Source organism: Nerophis ophidion, linkage group LG20, assembly GCF_033978795.1.
Source record: "Nerophis ophidion isolate RoL-2023_Sa linkage group LG20, RoL_Noph_v1.0, whole genome shotgun sequence".
Taxonomy (NCBI): Eukaryota; Metazoa; Chordata; class Actinopteri; order Syngnathiformes; family Syngnathidae; genus Nerophis; species Nerophis ophidion.
In genome coordinates, this window is record NC_084630.1 from 13,025,431 (window position 1) to 13,040,181 (window position 14,751).

A 14,751-nucleotide genomic window follows, 5' to 3' on the forward strand; every position below is an offset into this window, starting at 1 on the left:
TTGAACTTTCACAGTATCATGTTAGACCCGCTCGACATCCATTGCTTTCCTCCTCTCCAAGGTTCTCATAGTCATCATTGTCACCGACGTCCCACTGGGTGTGAGTTTTCCTTGCCCTTATGTGGGCCTACCGAGGATGTCGTAGTGGTTTGTGCAGCCCTTTGAGACACTAGTGATTTAGGGCTATATAAGTAAACATTGATTGATTGATTGATTGATAGTGCAGGGGTCGAAAACCCGCGGCTCCAGAGCCGCATGTGGCTCTTTGGCCACTCTGATGTGGCTCAGCTGCATAATCGGCGTCCCCCCCAATTGTTACGGGGGGTTTCCGGAATTCGGTGCCTCTCCCGGACATCACCCATGGTCAACATTCTCCGATTTTCACTCAGACTACAATATTGAGGGCGTGTCGTGATGGCTTTGCTTTAAACGTCCTCTACGACATGTCACATCACGCCCGCCTTTACGCCACGCTATCTGCGTGCCGGTCGGTGTCATTCATCTCGCTGCTTCTATCGTCACACTTACGAGATTGCAAGGCAAACTTGGTGATACAGGTTACACTGAATGTTGTGATACAAACAACTTTAACACTCTTACTAATATGTGCCACACTGTGAAACCACACCCAACAAGAACGACAAACACATTTCGGGAGAAAATCCTCACAGTAACACATTATAAACGCAATATAACGATTACCCAGAATCCCAAGCATCCATGACTCTTCCAGGTTTGGTGCTAGCGGGGTGTATAATATAGCCTGGATGAGTCATGGATGCATGGGATTCTGGGTAATTGTTATGTTGCGTTTATAATGTGTTACAGTGAGGATGTTCTCCCGAAATGTGTTTGTCATTCTTGTTTGGTGTGGGTTCACAGTGTGGTGCATATTAGTAAGAGTGTTAAAGTTGTTTATATCACAACCTTCAGTGTAACCTGTATCACCCAGTATGCCTACATATCTCGTACGTGTATCTGCGAAGCCACAAACAACATGTTACTGGACTGGCAAGCTGTTTGTACATGTTGTAGAAGGCGTCAAAGGCAATGGCTCCATGGCACGCCCTTATTATTGTTATCAGGGTGACCACCAGCAGATATTCGCGAGAATGGATGCGGCTCCCATTGTTTTCTTTATTTTGTGAAACGGGTCAAAATGGCTCTTTGAGAGGCAAAGGTTGCCGACCCCTGGTGTAGTGCTTTAGTTCCTGTCTTGCGCTGTTATTTTGGTGGCCCTTCCTGTTTTGTTGAGGTTTTCCTGTAGCAGTTTCATGTCTTCCTTTGAGTGCTATGCCCCGCACCTGCTTTGTGTTAGCAAGCAAGACTAATTAAGTTGTTGCTATCCTCCTTTGTGGGGACATTGTTGATTGCCAAGTCATGTTCGGATATACTTTGTGGACGCCGTCTCGGCAAGTTTTTGCTGTCGTCCAGCATTCTGTTTGTTTACCTTGTAGTCAGTTTAGTGTTACTTTTGTTTTGCATAGCCATCCCTATGCTTTAATGCCTTTTCTTTTCCCTTTTGTCAATGTTTGGTTTAAGCGTTACATACCTTTTTACCTTTTGCATATTGGGTTCATGACAAACCGTCCTGATCTTCCCCGACACATTCCTAATTTTAGAAAGCAATTAACTACCTGATTTCACCTACTGACGCGGATTATTACATGGTTCTACGCAGCACAGACAATAATTATTGCAGATTATAATAATTGATTTGCAAAAAATATTTTTTTGACCAATTAGGTGAAGTTTCCAATGCCAATTAATATCTATTTTTCAGCTGTATGGGTCGCAATGGTACTCAGTTGTAATACACTTTTCCACCACTGGTGACAGTAATCACAATCCAAAACAAAGAAGTCTGGCGCTTTCTTAAGCGCAAAAATTATGACAAAAGTGGTGAAGCTGTATTTTCATTTGCATTTTATTTTTTATTGACATTTTAGTTAAGAAACAAATTAATTATCAATTGTGTTATTTGTTTTAGCCCAACCAAAGTGTATGTACATGTATTTATGAGTCCTTTCTTATGCAGTATATTTGGTTAGTATGCAATTTTCATTCATTAATTCATTTGACAAGGTTGGAAGCAGTAAGTAGGTTGGATATAATCCGATTAAGAGCAAGAGTACGATGACTAATTCGAAGTTAATATTTGAGTGGGCCCTAGGACCTTCTGTGGTCGAAAAAGTTGGGCCACAAGGCCAAAAAGGTGAAAAACCCTTTGCATGCTTTACTGTACATCACAGCTTCCTTTACCCCATCTGATATTTCACACATTCTGACTGCATGAATGCACTGCAGAAATGAGGCTTAATAGAACATGATGAGAATGCTGCTCAGCAGAGCGTGCCCACCCCGACCCCTCGAAAAAAAAAACCCCAGTAAAAACTGGACCACTTATATGGTCACGCAGACAGCAGATAACTCAGAGTGAGGATGCCGGACATTGGGATTATTGGCTCTTTGGAGGAAGCTAGGTCCTGAAGAGACGTTCAAAAGAAAATAATGTCTCGTTGTCAAATGTACAAAACTAATTACTTGACACACGAGATAGCCCCCCAACCCCTGCTACCCAAAAGGGACAAGCGGTAAAAAAATGGATGGATGGATAGATGCCAAGATATAAAATCTTATTTCGAGAAATGTCCCTAGATTCAAGAGCTTTTTACTTCCATCCATCCATTTTGCTACCGCTTGTCCTTTTTGGTGTTGCGGGGGTGCTGGAGCCTATCTCAGCTACATTCAGGCGGAAGGCGCGGTACACCCTGGACAAGTCGCCACCTCATCGCAGGGCCAACACAGATAGACAGACAACATTCACAAACATTCACACACTACTTATTTTTTGAAATTGACTCATCTTAACTTTATCATTAATAATCATATTTTTCTATTCTAGTATAAAAATGTTAAAATAAGAAAAAATATTCAATAAAGATGTGTTGGTGTTCCCATCCATCCATCCATTTTCTACTGCTTATTCCCTTTGGGGTCCCGGGGGGTGCTGGAGCCTATCTCAGCTGCATTCGGGCGGAAGGCGGGGTACACCCTGGACAAGTCGCCACCTCACCGCAGGGCCAACACAGATAGACAGACAACACTCACACTCACATTCACACACTACTTATTTTTTGTAATTGACTCATATTAACTTCATCATTAATAATCATATTTTTCTTTTTCTAGTTTAAAAATGTTAAAATAAAAAAAAAACTATTCAATAAAGATGTGTTGGTGTTCCATCCATCCATCCATCCATTTTCTACCACTTATTCCCTTTGGCGTCGCAGGGGGTGCTGGCGCCTATCTCAGCTACAATCGGGCGGAAGGCAGGGTACACCCTGGACAAGTCGCCACCTCACTGCAGGGCCAACACAGATAGACAGACAACATTCACACTCACATTCACACACTACTTATTTTCTGTAATTGACTCATGTTAACTTTATCTTTAATAATCATATTTTTCTATTCTAGTTTTAAAATGTTAAAATGAAAAAAAATAAAAAAAAATATTCAAAGACGATGTGTTGGCGTTCCCCCACATAGGAAAAACTTGTTTTAGGATTCTGCAACATCTTGAAGATGCTTCCTTTAAAAATTGCAAGTTGAATAATGCTTGTTTTCATAATAAAATACTTACATCTATCTTAAGAAATGCTAATTTCTAGATCTTAATTCAAGATCTCTTATCAAGTAAAATGATCTGTACTTGCATGAAGTTAATTTCTTTCTTTCTTTTTTTGCACCAATTAATGTCACACACACACTAGGTGTGGCAAAATTATTCTCCGCATTTATCCCATCCCCCTTGATCCCCCCCTGGGAGGTGAGGGGAGCAGTGAGCAGCAGCGGTGGACACGCTCGGGAATCATTTTTGGTGATTTAACCCCCAATTCCTTTCCTTAATGTTGAGTGCCAAACTAGGGGACTAGTTTTTAGTATTTACTTTCCTTATTACTAGTCTTTTTATCTTAAATTTTTAAAGCTCTTTTTTTTCTCAGTTTACTCATTTTTAAGAAGTAACTTTTAGTTTTAACTGTGTAAACCATGGATCACAAACTATGGATCACAATAATTCAAATGTACACATCCCAAATTCATTCATTTCACACTCCAGCAGGTGGCGCCAAATCCCCATGCTCTGACAGTGACAAGACTTTGGAATTTGCCATCCATGTAGCCTACATATAACTTCCATGCCATCTTTCCACACAGGAATATTTAAACAACACACAATAAAATATCAAGTATAATAGACACGATTAAAATATACATAAAAACATACATAAAACTAGAATAAAAATGAACGTAAATACAAAATTGTACTATTTTAAATGGTGTGCATACGCCTGAACTGGGGGCTCTGAATCCACATCTTTCCCCAACAAAAGGTCATTTAGTGTTTTTTTTTATTTTTTATTTTTATTTTTAATATATTCCTCGCCTGATAAACCAGACGATGTAGAATTGCGGTGAATAGATGTTTCATCAGTGCAGCACGCTATGGAAGCCTGTTTCAGCCACTGAAATACCCCAATGTTAAGTCGTAATAATGAGATAAAAGAGTCGAAATTATGAGATAAAAAGTCATAATTATGTGATAAAAAGCTAGAACTATGAGATAAGAAGGTAAACATGATGAGATAAGAAAGTGCTGCTCCTCGATCTTAGCGCTGCTTTCGATACCGTCGATCATAATATTTTATTAGAACGTATCAAAACACGAATTGGTATGTCAGACTTAGCCCTGTCTTGGTTTAACTCTTATCTTACTGATAGGATGCAGTGTGTCTCCCATAACAATGTGACCTCGGACTACGTTAAGGTAACGTGTGGAGTTCCCCAGGGTTCGGTCCTTGGCCCTGCACTCTTAAATGATAAATGGGTTGTACTTGTATAGCGCTTTTCTACCTTGAAGGTACTCAAAGCGCTTTGACATTACTTCCACATTTACCCATTCACACACACATTCACACACTGATGGAGGGAGCTGCCATGCAAGGCGCCAACCAGAACCCATCAGGAGCAAGGGTGAAATGTCTTGCTCAGGACACAACGGACGTGACGAGGTTGGTACTAGGTGGGATTTGAACCCGGGACCCTCGGGTTGCGCACGGCCACTCTCCCACTGCGCCACGCCGTCCCTCTTCAGCACCTACATGCTGCCGCTAGGTGACATCATACGCAAATACGGTATTAGCTTTCACTGTTATGCTGATGACACCCAACTCTACATGCCCCTAAAGCTGACCAACACGCCGGATTGTAGTCAGCTGGAGGCGTGTCTTAATGAAATTAAACAATGGATGTCCGCTAACTTTTTGCAACTCAACGCCAAAAAAACGGAAATGCTGATTATCGGTCCTGCTAGACACCGACCTCTATTTAATAACACAACTCTAACATTTAACAACCAAATAATAAAACAAGGCGACACGGTAAAGAATCTGGGTATTATCTTCGACCCAACTCTCTCCTTTGAGTCACACATTAAAAGCGTTACTAAAACGGCCTTCTTTCATCTCCGTAATATCGCTAAATTCGCTCCACTAAAGACGCTGAGATCATTATCCATGCGTTTGTTACGTCTCGTCTCGATTACTGTAACGTATTATTTTCGGGTCTCCCTATGTCTAGCATTAAAAGATTACAGTTGGTACAAAATGCGGCTGCTAGACTTTTGACAAGAACAAGAAAGTTTGATCACATTACGCCTGTACTGGCTCACCTGCACTGGCTTCCTGTGCACTTAAGATGTGACTTTAAGGTTTTACTACTTACGTATAAAATACTACACGGGCTAGCTCCATCCTATCTTGCCGATTGTATTGTACCATATGTCCCGGCAAGAAATCTGCGTTCAAAGGACTCCGGCTTATTAATGATTCCCAAAGCCCAAAAAAGTCTGTGGGCTATAGAGCGTTTTCATTTCGGGCTCCAGTACTCTGGAATGCCCTCCCGGTAAAAGTTCGAGATGCCACCTCAGTAGAAGCATTTAAGTCTCACTTTAAAACTCATTTGTATACTCTAGCCTTTAAATAGACTCCCTTTTTAGACCAGTTGATCTGCCGTTTCTTTTCTTTTTCTCCTATGTCCCACTCTCCCTTGTGGAGGGGGTCCGGTCCGACCCGGTGGCCATGTACTGCTCGCCTGTGTATCGGCTGGGGACATCTCTGCGCTGCTGATCCGCCTCCGCTTGGGATGGTTTCCTGCTGGCTCCGCTGTGAACGGGACTCTCGCTGCTGTGTTGGATCCGCTTTGGACTGGACTCTTGCGACTGTGTTGGATCCATTATGGATTGAACTTTCACAGTATCATGTTAGACCCGCTCGACATCCATTGCTTTCCTCCTCTCCAAGGTTCTCATAGTCATCATTGTCACCGACGTCCCACTGGGTGTGAGTTTTCCTTGCCCTTATGTGGGCCTACCGAGGATGTCGTAGTGGTTTGTGCAGCCCTTTGAGACACTAGTGATTTAGGGCTATATAAGTAAACATTGATTGATTGATTGATAAAAAGTCAAACATGTTAGATAAAAAGTCACAACTAGGACTGGTGTGTAAAATATCTCATAATTTCGACTTGTTTCATAATCATGACTTTTATCTCATAATTGCGACATAAGTGTATTTTTATCTCATTATTTTGACCATTAGTCTAATAAGTTCCACTTTTATCTCATAATTATGACTTTTTATCTAATCATTTCAACTTTCTTATCTCATGATTATGACTTTTTTTTATCTCATTATTGTGATATAAGTATATTTTTATTAAGTTTAGTTAAGTTAGTTAAAGTACCAATGATTGTCACACACACACTAGGTGTGGTGAAATGTGTCCTCTGCATTCGACCCATCCTCTTGTTCACCCCCTGGGAGGTGAGGGGAGCAGTGAGCAGCAGCAGCGGTGCCGCGCCCGGGAATCATTTGTGGTGTTTTAACCCCCAATTCCAACCCTTGATGCTGAGTGCCAAGCAGGGAGGTAATGGGTCCCATTTTTATAGTCTTTGTTATGACTCGGCAGGGGTTTGAACTCACAACCTACCGATCTCAGGGCAGACACTCTAACCACTAGGCCACTGAGCCGGCTTATCTCATAATTTAGACCTTTATTATTATTTTGACTTTTTATTTCATAATTATGACATTTTATTTAATAATTTCAATGTTTTTAATCTCATAATTATGACTTTTTAGTTCATGTTTAAAAACGTTTATCTCATAATTTTGACGTTATCTCATAATTTCTACTTTTTGTCTTATAATTTCAACTTTCTTATTTCATAATTATGACTTTTTATTTCATAATTTTAACTTTTTATTTCATAATTATGACTATTATCTCATAATTGTGACATAAGCATATTTTTATCTCATAATTTTGACCTTTATTCTTATTATTTCAACTTTTTAACTCATAATTATGACTTTTTATGTAATAATTTCAACTTTCCTATCTCATAATTATGACTTTTTAATCTGATGATTTCAACATTCTTATCTCATAATTATGACTTTTTATTTCATATTTAAAAATGTTTATATCATAATTTTAAACTAATAATTTCAACTTTCTTATCGCATAATTATGACTTTTTATCTCACTATTGCGACATAAGTATATTTTTATCTTATGGTTTTGACCTTTTTTCTTTTTTTTTTTACTTTTTTTCTTATAATTATGACTTTTTATCTTATAATTTCAACTTTTTTATCTCATAATTATGACTTTTTATCTAACAATTTCAACTTTCTTTTTCATAATTATGACTTTTTATTTCATACTTAAAAATGTTTATATCATAATTTTGACTTTATCTGATAATTTCTACTTTTTAACTAATAATTTCAACTTTCTTATCTCATAATTATGACTTTTTATCTCACTATTGCGACATAAGTATATTTCTATCTCATAATTTTGACCTTTTTTCTTATTTTTTTGACTTTTTTTCTTATAATTATGACTTTTTATCTTATAATTTCAACTTTCTTATCTCATAATTATGACTTTTTATCTCACTATTGCGACATAAGTATATTTCTATCTCATAATTTTGACCTTTTTTCTTATTTTTTTGACTTTTTTTCTTAGAATTATGACTTTTTATCTTATAATTTCAACTTTCTTATCTCATAATTATGACTTTTTATCCAACAATTTCAACTTCCTTTTTCATAATTATGACGTTTTATTTCATATTTAAAAATATTTATCTCATAATTTTAACTTTATCTTATAATTTTTACATTTATCTAACAATTTTAACTTTCTTATCTCATAATTATGACTTTTTATTTCATGATTTCTACTTTTTATTTGATAATTATGACTTTTTATCTCATAATTTTGACCTTTATTTGTATTATTTCAACTTTTTAACTCATAATTATGACTTTTTATGTAATAATTTCAACTTTCTTATCTCATAATTATGACTTTTTAATCTGATGATTTCAACATTCTTATCTCATAATTATGACTTTTTATTTCATATTTAAAAATGTTTATATCATAATTTTGACTTTATCTGATCATTTCTACTTTTTAACTAATAATTTCAACTTTCTTATCTCATAATTATGACTTTTTATCTCACTATTGCGACATAAGTATATTTTTATCTCATGATTTTGACCTTTTTTCTTATCTTTTTTTAAACTTTTTTTCTTATAATTATGACTTTTTATCTTATAATTTAAACTTTCTTATCTCATAATTATGACTTTTTATCTAACAATTTCAACTTCCTTTTTCATAATTATGACGTTTTATTTCATATTTAAAAATATTTATCTCATAATTTTAACTTTATCTCATAATTTTTACATTTATCTAACAATTTTAACTTTCTTATCTCATAATTATGACTTTTTATCTCATAATTTTGACATTTATTCTTATAATTTCCACTTGTATGTCATAATTATGACTTTTTATCTAATAATTTCAACTTTCTTATCTCATAATTATGACTTTTTATCTAATAATTCCAACTTTCTGACCTCATGATTATGACTTTATTTCATAATTTCAACTTTTTAATTCATAATTATGACGTTTTATCTCATTATTGTGATATAAGTATACCGGTATTTTTATCTCATAATTTTGACCTTTATTCTTATTTTGACTTTTTTATCTCACAATTTGGACATTTTATCTAATAATTTCGATTTTTTTAATCTCAAAATTATGCATTTTTATTTCATATTTAAAATTGTTTACCTCATAATTTCTACTTTTTATCTGACAAATTCAACTTTCTTATCTCGTAATTTTTATCTCACAATTATGACATTTTATCTTATTAATGCGACACGAGTATATTTTTATCTCACAAGTTTGACCTTTATTCTTATTATTTCAACTTTTTATCTCATAATTATGAGTTTTTATCTAACAATTTCAACTTTCTTATATCATAATTATGACTTTTTATTTCATATTTAAACATTTTTATCTCATAATTTTAACTTTATCTCATAACTTCTACTTTTTACCTCATAATTACAACATGGTTGTTTTTACTCATTATTACTACATTTATCTCATAATTATGGCTTTTTATTTCATAATTATGACTTTTTTTATCTCACATTTATGACTTTTTATCTCATTAATTCAACTTTCTTTTCATAATTTAGACTTCTATCTCACAATCGTGACTTTTATCACATAAGTATATTATTTCCTTTCTAAGATAATGATGAGTTAATCTCATAATTTCCACTTTCCTGTCTCATAATTTAAACTTTTTATCTCCTAATTATGACTTTTTACCTCATAAATTCACGCCATGTCCCGTCACCTTTCTTTGCATTCCGGGAAAACAAACCCCACCACAGTCCCCGTTTTGACAGAATGACGCCAGCCGACTGCCTGGCAACTACAAGCTTAAATAGTAGTGACATGATAAACACAGGTGCGTGAGTCCTAAGAAAAAAAATCAGGTGCGTGAGTCCAAATGAGTACAGGTGAAACCAATGAGTTGTCATGAAAACAAAACAATGGAGTGAAAAAACAGGAACTAATGGAGTCTTGAAGTAACATAACACAACTAAACAAAACATGATCACAAAACATGACAGATATTGGGTTTCACTATGTAAAGCACTTTCAGGCACTAGAAAAAAACGCTATATAAATATAATTCACAATTCACTTTACTATTTAACAATGAGTGAATGATATAAAAATGGAAATGGAAAAGGGACGTTCAAACAACTCGACTCGCGAACATCCCTTCTGCTGATTTCAGAAACACAACATCATGCTTGACTGCCTTCATAATGTGTTGCTTTGATATGGTGTTGGATGCCTAAGGAGGAAAGTTGCATGCTGGGAATGAGCGTGAGCACAAACTTACAGCAGCCGTGGCAGGGGTGTGCAGGTGTATGACACAGCGGATGTCTGGGCGCATGGAGTAGATGGCAGCATGCGGGCTGAACCCAGCAGAGTCCACGGTCAGGTTGGTTGAGCCCTGCTCGATGACGTTCCCGATGATGTTCACCTTCACCTGAGGGAAGCAAAGAAAAAAAAAAAGTGTTGTTAGAATTTGTTTGGAAGCATTGCGTAGGGAGGACTACATTGTTGGGGTTGCACTGGACCCCTTAGACTTAGATTAGTCAGATCAAGTCTTAGACTTAGATTGGCCGGATGTAGTCTTAAACGTAGATTGGCCAGATCTAGTCTTAGACTTAGATTGGCCTGATTGAATCTTAGACTTAGATTGGTCAGCTTTAGTCTTAGACTTAGATTGCCCTGATTGAGTCTTAGACTTAGATTGCCCTGATTGAGTCTTAGACTTAGATTGGCCTGATTGAGTCTTAGACTTAGATTGGTCAGATCTAGTCTTAGACATAGAATGGCCTGATCTAGTCATAGACTTAGATTGGCCTGATTGAGTCTTAGACTTAGAATGTTCAGATTTAGTCTTAGACCTAGATTAGTCAGATCAACAAGCAGAAGAAGTCGAGAGCTAAAGACAGAGAAGTTTCTTAAGCGCCAAAAAATACGACTAAAGTGGTGAAGCTGTATTTTCATTTATACTATAATTGTATTGATAGTTTAGTTAGGAAACATATATTATTATAATTATGATTTATTCAATCAATAAATCCATCAAACTTTTTTAATAAAGCACTTTTCAAGCGCAGGCAAGTGGGAACACAAAGTGCTTTACAGAAGAAGAAAAAAAGAAAACACACACATACAAACACACAACACATCACTACTAAAAATAAAAAAAACATGGCATGAGACTGAGGATTAAGTAAAAATGCCACCTTTGAGGCGTCCACACTGTAGAACAACTAAAATTAACGCCATCTCTAAAAAATAGTGTAAAACACATTATAAAATACATGTAAAAAAAATTAAATATAAATAACACATAAATACATTAATAAAACCATAACATTGAGAGGATGACGGTAGTAAAAAATAGCAATCAATAGACTATAAAATACCACAATAAAAATGGAAAAGATAATAAAAAAATAAAAACAAGAGATTTTAACGTTGTCAGTAAAAAGGATTAAAAAGGTCTGTCTTTAACCATTTAAAAAATACATATTTATTATTATTTATTTAGAAATAATTGATTTATTGTAACACTGCATAATTGTATGTAAGCGATTTGTCCATTCGGTCCCTTCTTTTGCAGTATATTGGGTAAGTACTTATTTTTGTAATCAACCTCATCTAAGCCTTGATAATTATCTTTCATGTCATTTGACAAGGTTGATCCTGTCAAACAGTCAAAAGGTTAGATACAATTATTGAATATGACGGAAATAAAGAGTGAAATTACTAATTCAGTGTCAATATTATATGCCACTATGTAGTGGAAAAATTGGGCCCAGAGGTCAAAAAGGTTAAAAAAGCATGCTCTATCTGAGCCAACATCAGTGACCTCTCACCTTACAAATTCCCAATCCCCTACCCCACAACACTGGGAGTTGTGATAGTTGTAACCAAATCGAAATACATTTTACCTAAAAAAAAAGGAAAAATAAAATCTCAAACACTGACATTTACTTGACCATTCTGATGCCTATGATACATATGAAATAACCAATTTGATAAATATTAGCAATGTGAAAGTATTATAAATATTGCGATATCTTGGTTTTAAAGTTTTCTCAATAATACCTTGACGTATGACAGTATCTAACAAAAACTTGGTGAGTGAAGTTTTCTTCTGTGTTTTAGCCTTGGTCGTGTCTGCAAATAAACTACATCTCCCAGAATCCTCTGGTCAGTGCAGAATCGGCAAGGTGGGCGAGTTGAACGTCGTAGTGAAGTGTGTTCGTACTCGTCGAGAATAAAAAGGAATTGTTTTTTTGGAGATTAAATCCGTCCATAAGTGGTTGAGTTATGTTGCTAACAAACAGACAAACAAGCCCAGGTCAAAACATGACCTCTTTGGCGGAGGTAAGAAAGTCTGCATTCTCCAAAGCAAAGCGCGCCACTATGGTTTCGAGCGTTTCCAAGGCGACACACGACCGGAAATCAACCTCAAAAAATGTTCAACACAGGAAATGTGAGTAAACTCAAACTCTACTTGATACATCCTCAATTCATTCATTTATTTTTGTAGCGATTGTCCCTTGATTCGTAAAACATTTATGATATTAAAAGTTGTATTGCTAGTTTACTTTCCTGAGGAACAACATTTTTCAGACCGATATAAAGGATGTCCACTGTAGAGGACACTGCTTCCCATAATGTAAAAGTTGAAAGACATAAAAAGGAATTGTTTTTTTGGACATTAAATCCGTCCATAAGTGGTTGAGTTATGTTGCTAACAAAAAGACAAACAAGCCCAGGTCAAAGCATGACCTCTTTGGCGGAGGTAAGAAAGTCTGCATTCTCCAAAGCAAAGCGCGCCACTATGGTTTCGAGCGTTTCCAAGGCGACACACGACCGGAAATCACCCCCAAAGAATGTTCAACACAGGAAATAGGAGTAAACTAAAACTCTACTTGATACATCCTCAATTCATTCATACATTTTTGTAGCGATTGTCCCTTGATTTGTAAAACATTTACGATACTAAAAGTTGTACTGCTAGTTTACTTTCCTGAGGAACAACATTTTTCAGACCGATATAAAGGATGTCCACTGTAGAGGACACTGCTTCCCATAATGTAAAAGTTGAAAGACATAAAAAGGAATTGTTTTTTTGGACATTAAATCTGTCCATAAGTGGTTGAGTTATGTTGCTAAAAAACAGACAAAACATGACCTCTTTGGCGGAGGTAAGAAAGTCTGCATTCTCCAAAGCAAAGCGCGCCACTATGGTTTCGAGCGTTTCCAAGGCGACACACGACCGGAAATCACCCCCAAAAAATGTTCAACACAGGAAATAGGAGTAAACTAAAACTCTACTTGATACATCCTCAATTCATTCATTCATTTTTGTAGCGATTGTCCCTTGATTTGTAAAACATTTATGATATTAAAAGTTGTATTGCTAGTTTACTTTCCTGAGGAACAACATTTTTCAGACCGATATAAACGATGTCCACTGTAGAGGACACTGCTTCCCATAATGTAAAAGTTGAAAGACATAAAAAGGAATTGTTTTTTTGGACATTAAATCCGTCCATAAGTGGTTGAGTTATGTTGCTAACAAACAGACAAACAAGCCCAGGTCAAAACATGACCTCTTTGGCGGAGGTAAGAAAGTCTGCATTCTCCAAAGCAAAGCGCGCCACTATGGTTTCGAGCGTTTCCAAGGCAACACATGACCGGAAATCACCCCCAAAAAATGTTCAACACAGGAAATAGGAGTAAACTAAAACTCTACTTGATACATCCTCAATTCATTCATTCATTTTTGTAGCGATTGTCCCTTGATTTGTAAAACATTTACGATATTAAAAGTTGTATTGCTAGTTTACTTTCCTGAGGAACAACATTTTTCAGACCGATATAAAGGATGTCCACTGTAGAGGACACTGCTTCCCATAATGTAAAAGTTGAAAGACATAAAAAGGAATTGTTTTTTTGGACATTAAATCCGTCCATAAGTGATTGAGTTATGTTGCTAACAAACAGACAAACAAGCCCAGGTCAAAACATGACCTCTTTGGCGGAGGTAAGAAAGTCTGCATTCTCCAAAGCAAAGCGCGCCACTATGGTTTCGAGCGTTTCCAAGGCGACACACGACCGGAAATCACCCCCAAAAAATGTTCAACACAGGAAATAGGAGTAAACTAAAACTCTACTTGATACATCCTCAATTCATTCATTTATTTTTGTAGCGATTGTCCCTTGATTTGTAAAACATTTACGATATTAAAAGTTGTATTGCTAGTTTACTTTCCTGAGGAACAACATTTTTCAGACCGATATAAAGGATGTCCACTGTAGAGGACACTGCTTCCCATAATGTACAAGTTGAAAGACATAAAAAGGAATTGTTTTTTTGGACATTAAATCCGTCCATAAGTGGTTGAGTTATGTTGCTAACAAACAGACAAACAAGCCCAGGTCAAAACATGACCTCTTTGGCGGAGGTAAGAAAGTCTGCATTCTCCAAAGCAAAGCGCACCACTATGGTTTCGAGCGTTTCCAAGGCGACACACGACCGGGAATCACCCCCAAAAAATGTTCAACACAGGAAATAGGAGTAAACTAAAACTCTACTTGATACATCCTCAATTCATTCATTTATTTTTGTAGCGATTGTCCCTTGATTTGTAAAATATTTACGATACTAAAAGTTGT

The 14,751-nt window shown here is 36.2% G+C and overlaps 1 protein-coding gene across 7 annotated transcripts in view; it reads right to left on the reverse strand.

The window, feature by feature from the left end:
* Nucleotides 1-14,751, reverse strand: part of add3a (adducin 3 (gamma) a) — a 328,092-nt gene that overhangs the window by 80,949 nt on the left and 232,392 nt on the right. For all 7 annotated transcript variants that reach the window (XM_061880493.1, XM_061880494.1, XM_061880495.1 and 4 more), the window contains one exon: nucleotides 10,382-10,531. In XM_061880493.1, coding sequence (XP_061736477.1) covers nucleotides 10,382-10,531 — 150 coding nt within the window. The remainder of the gene's footprint in view (nucleotides 1-10,381; nucleotides 10,532-14,751) is intronic.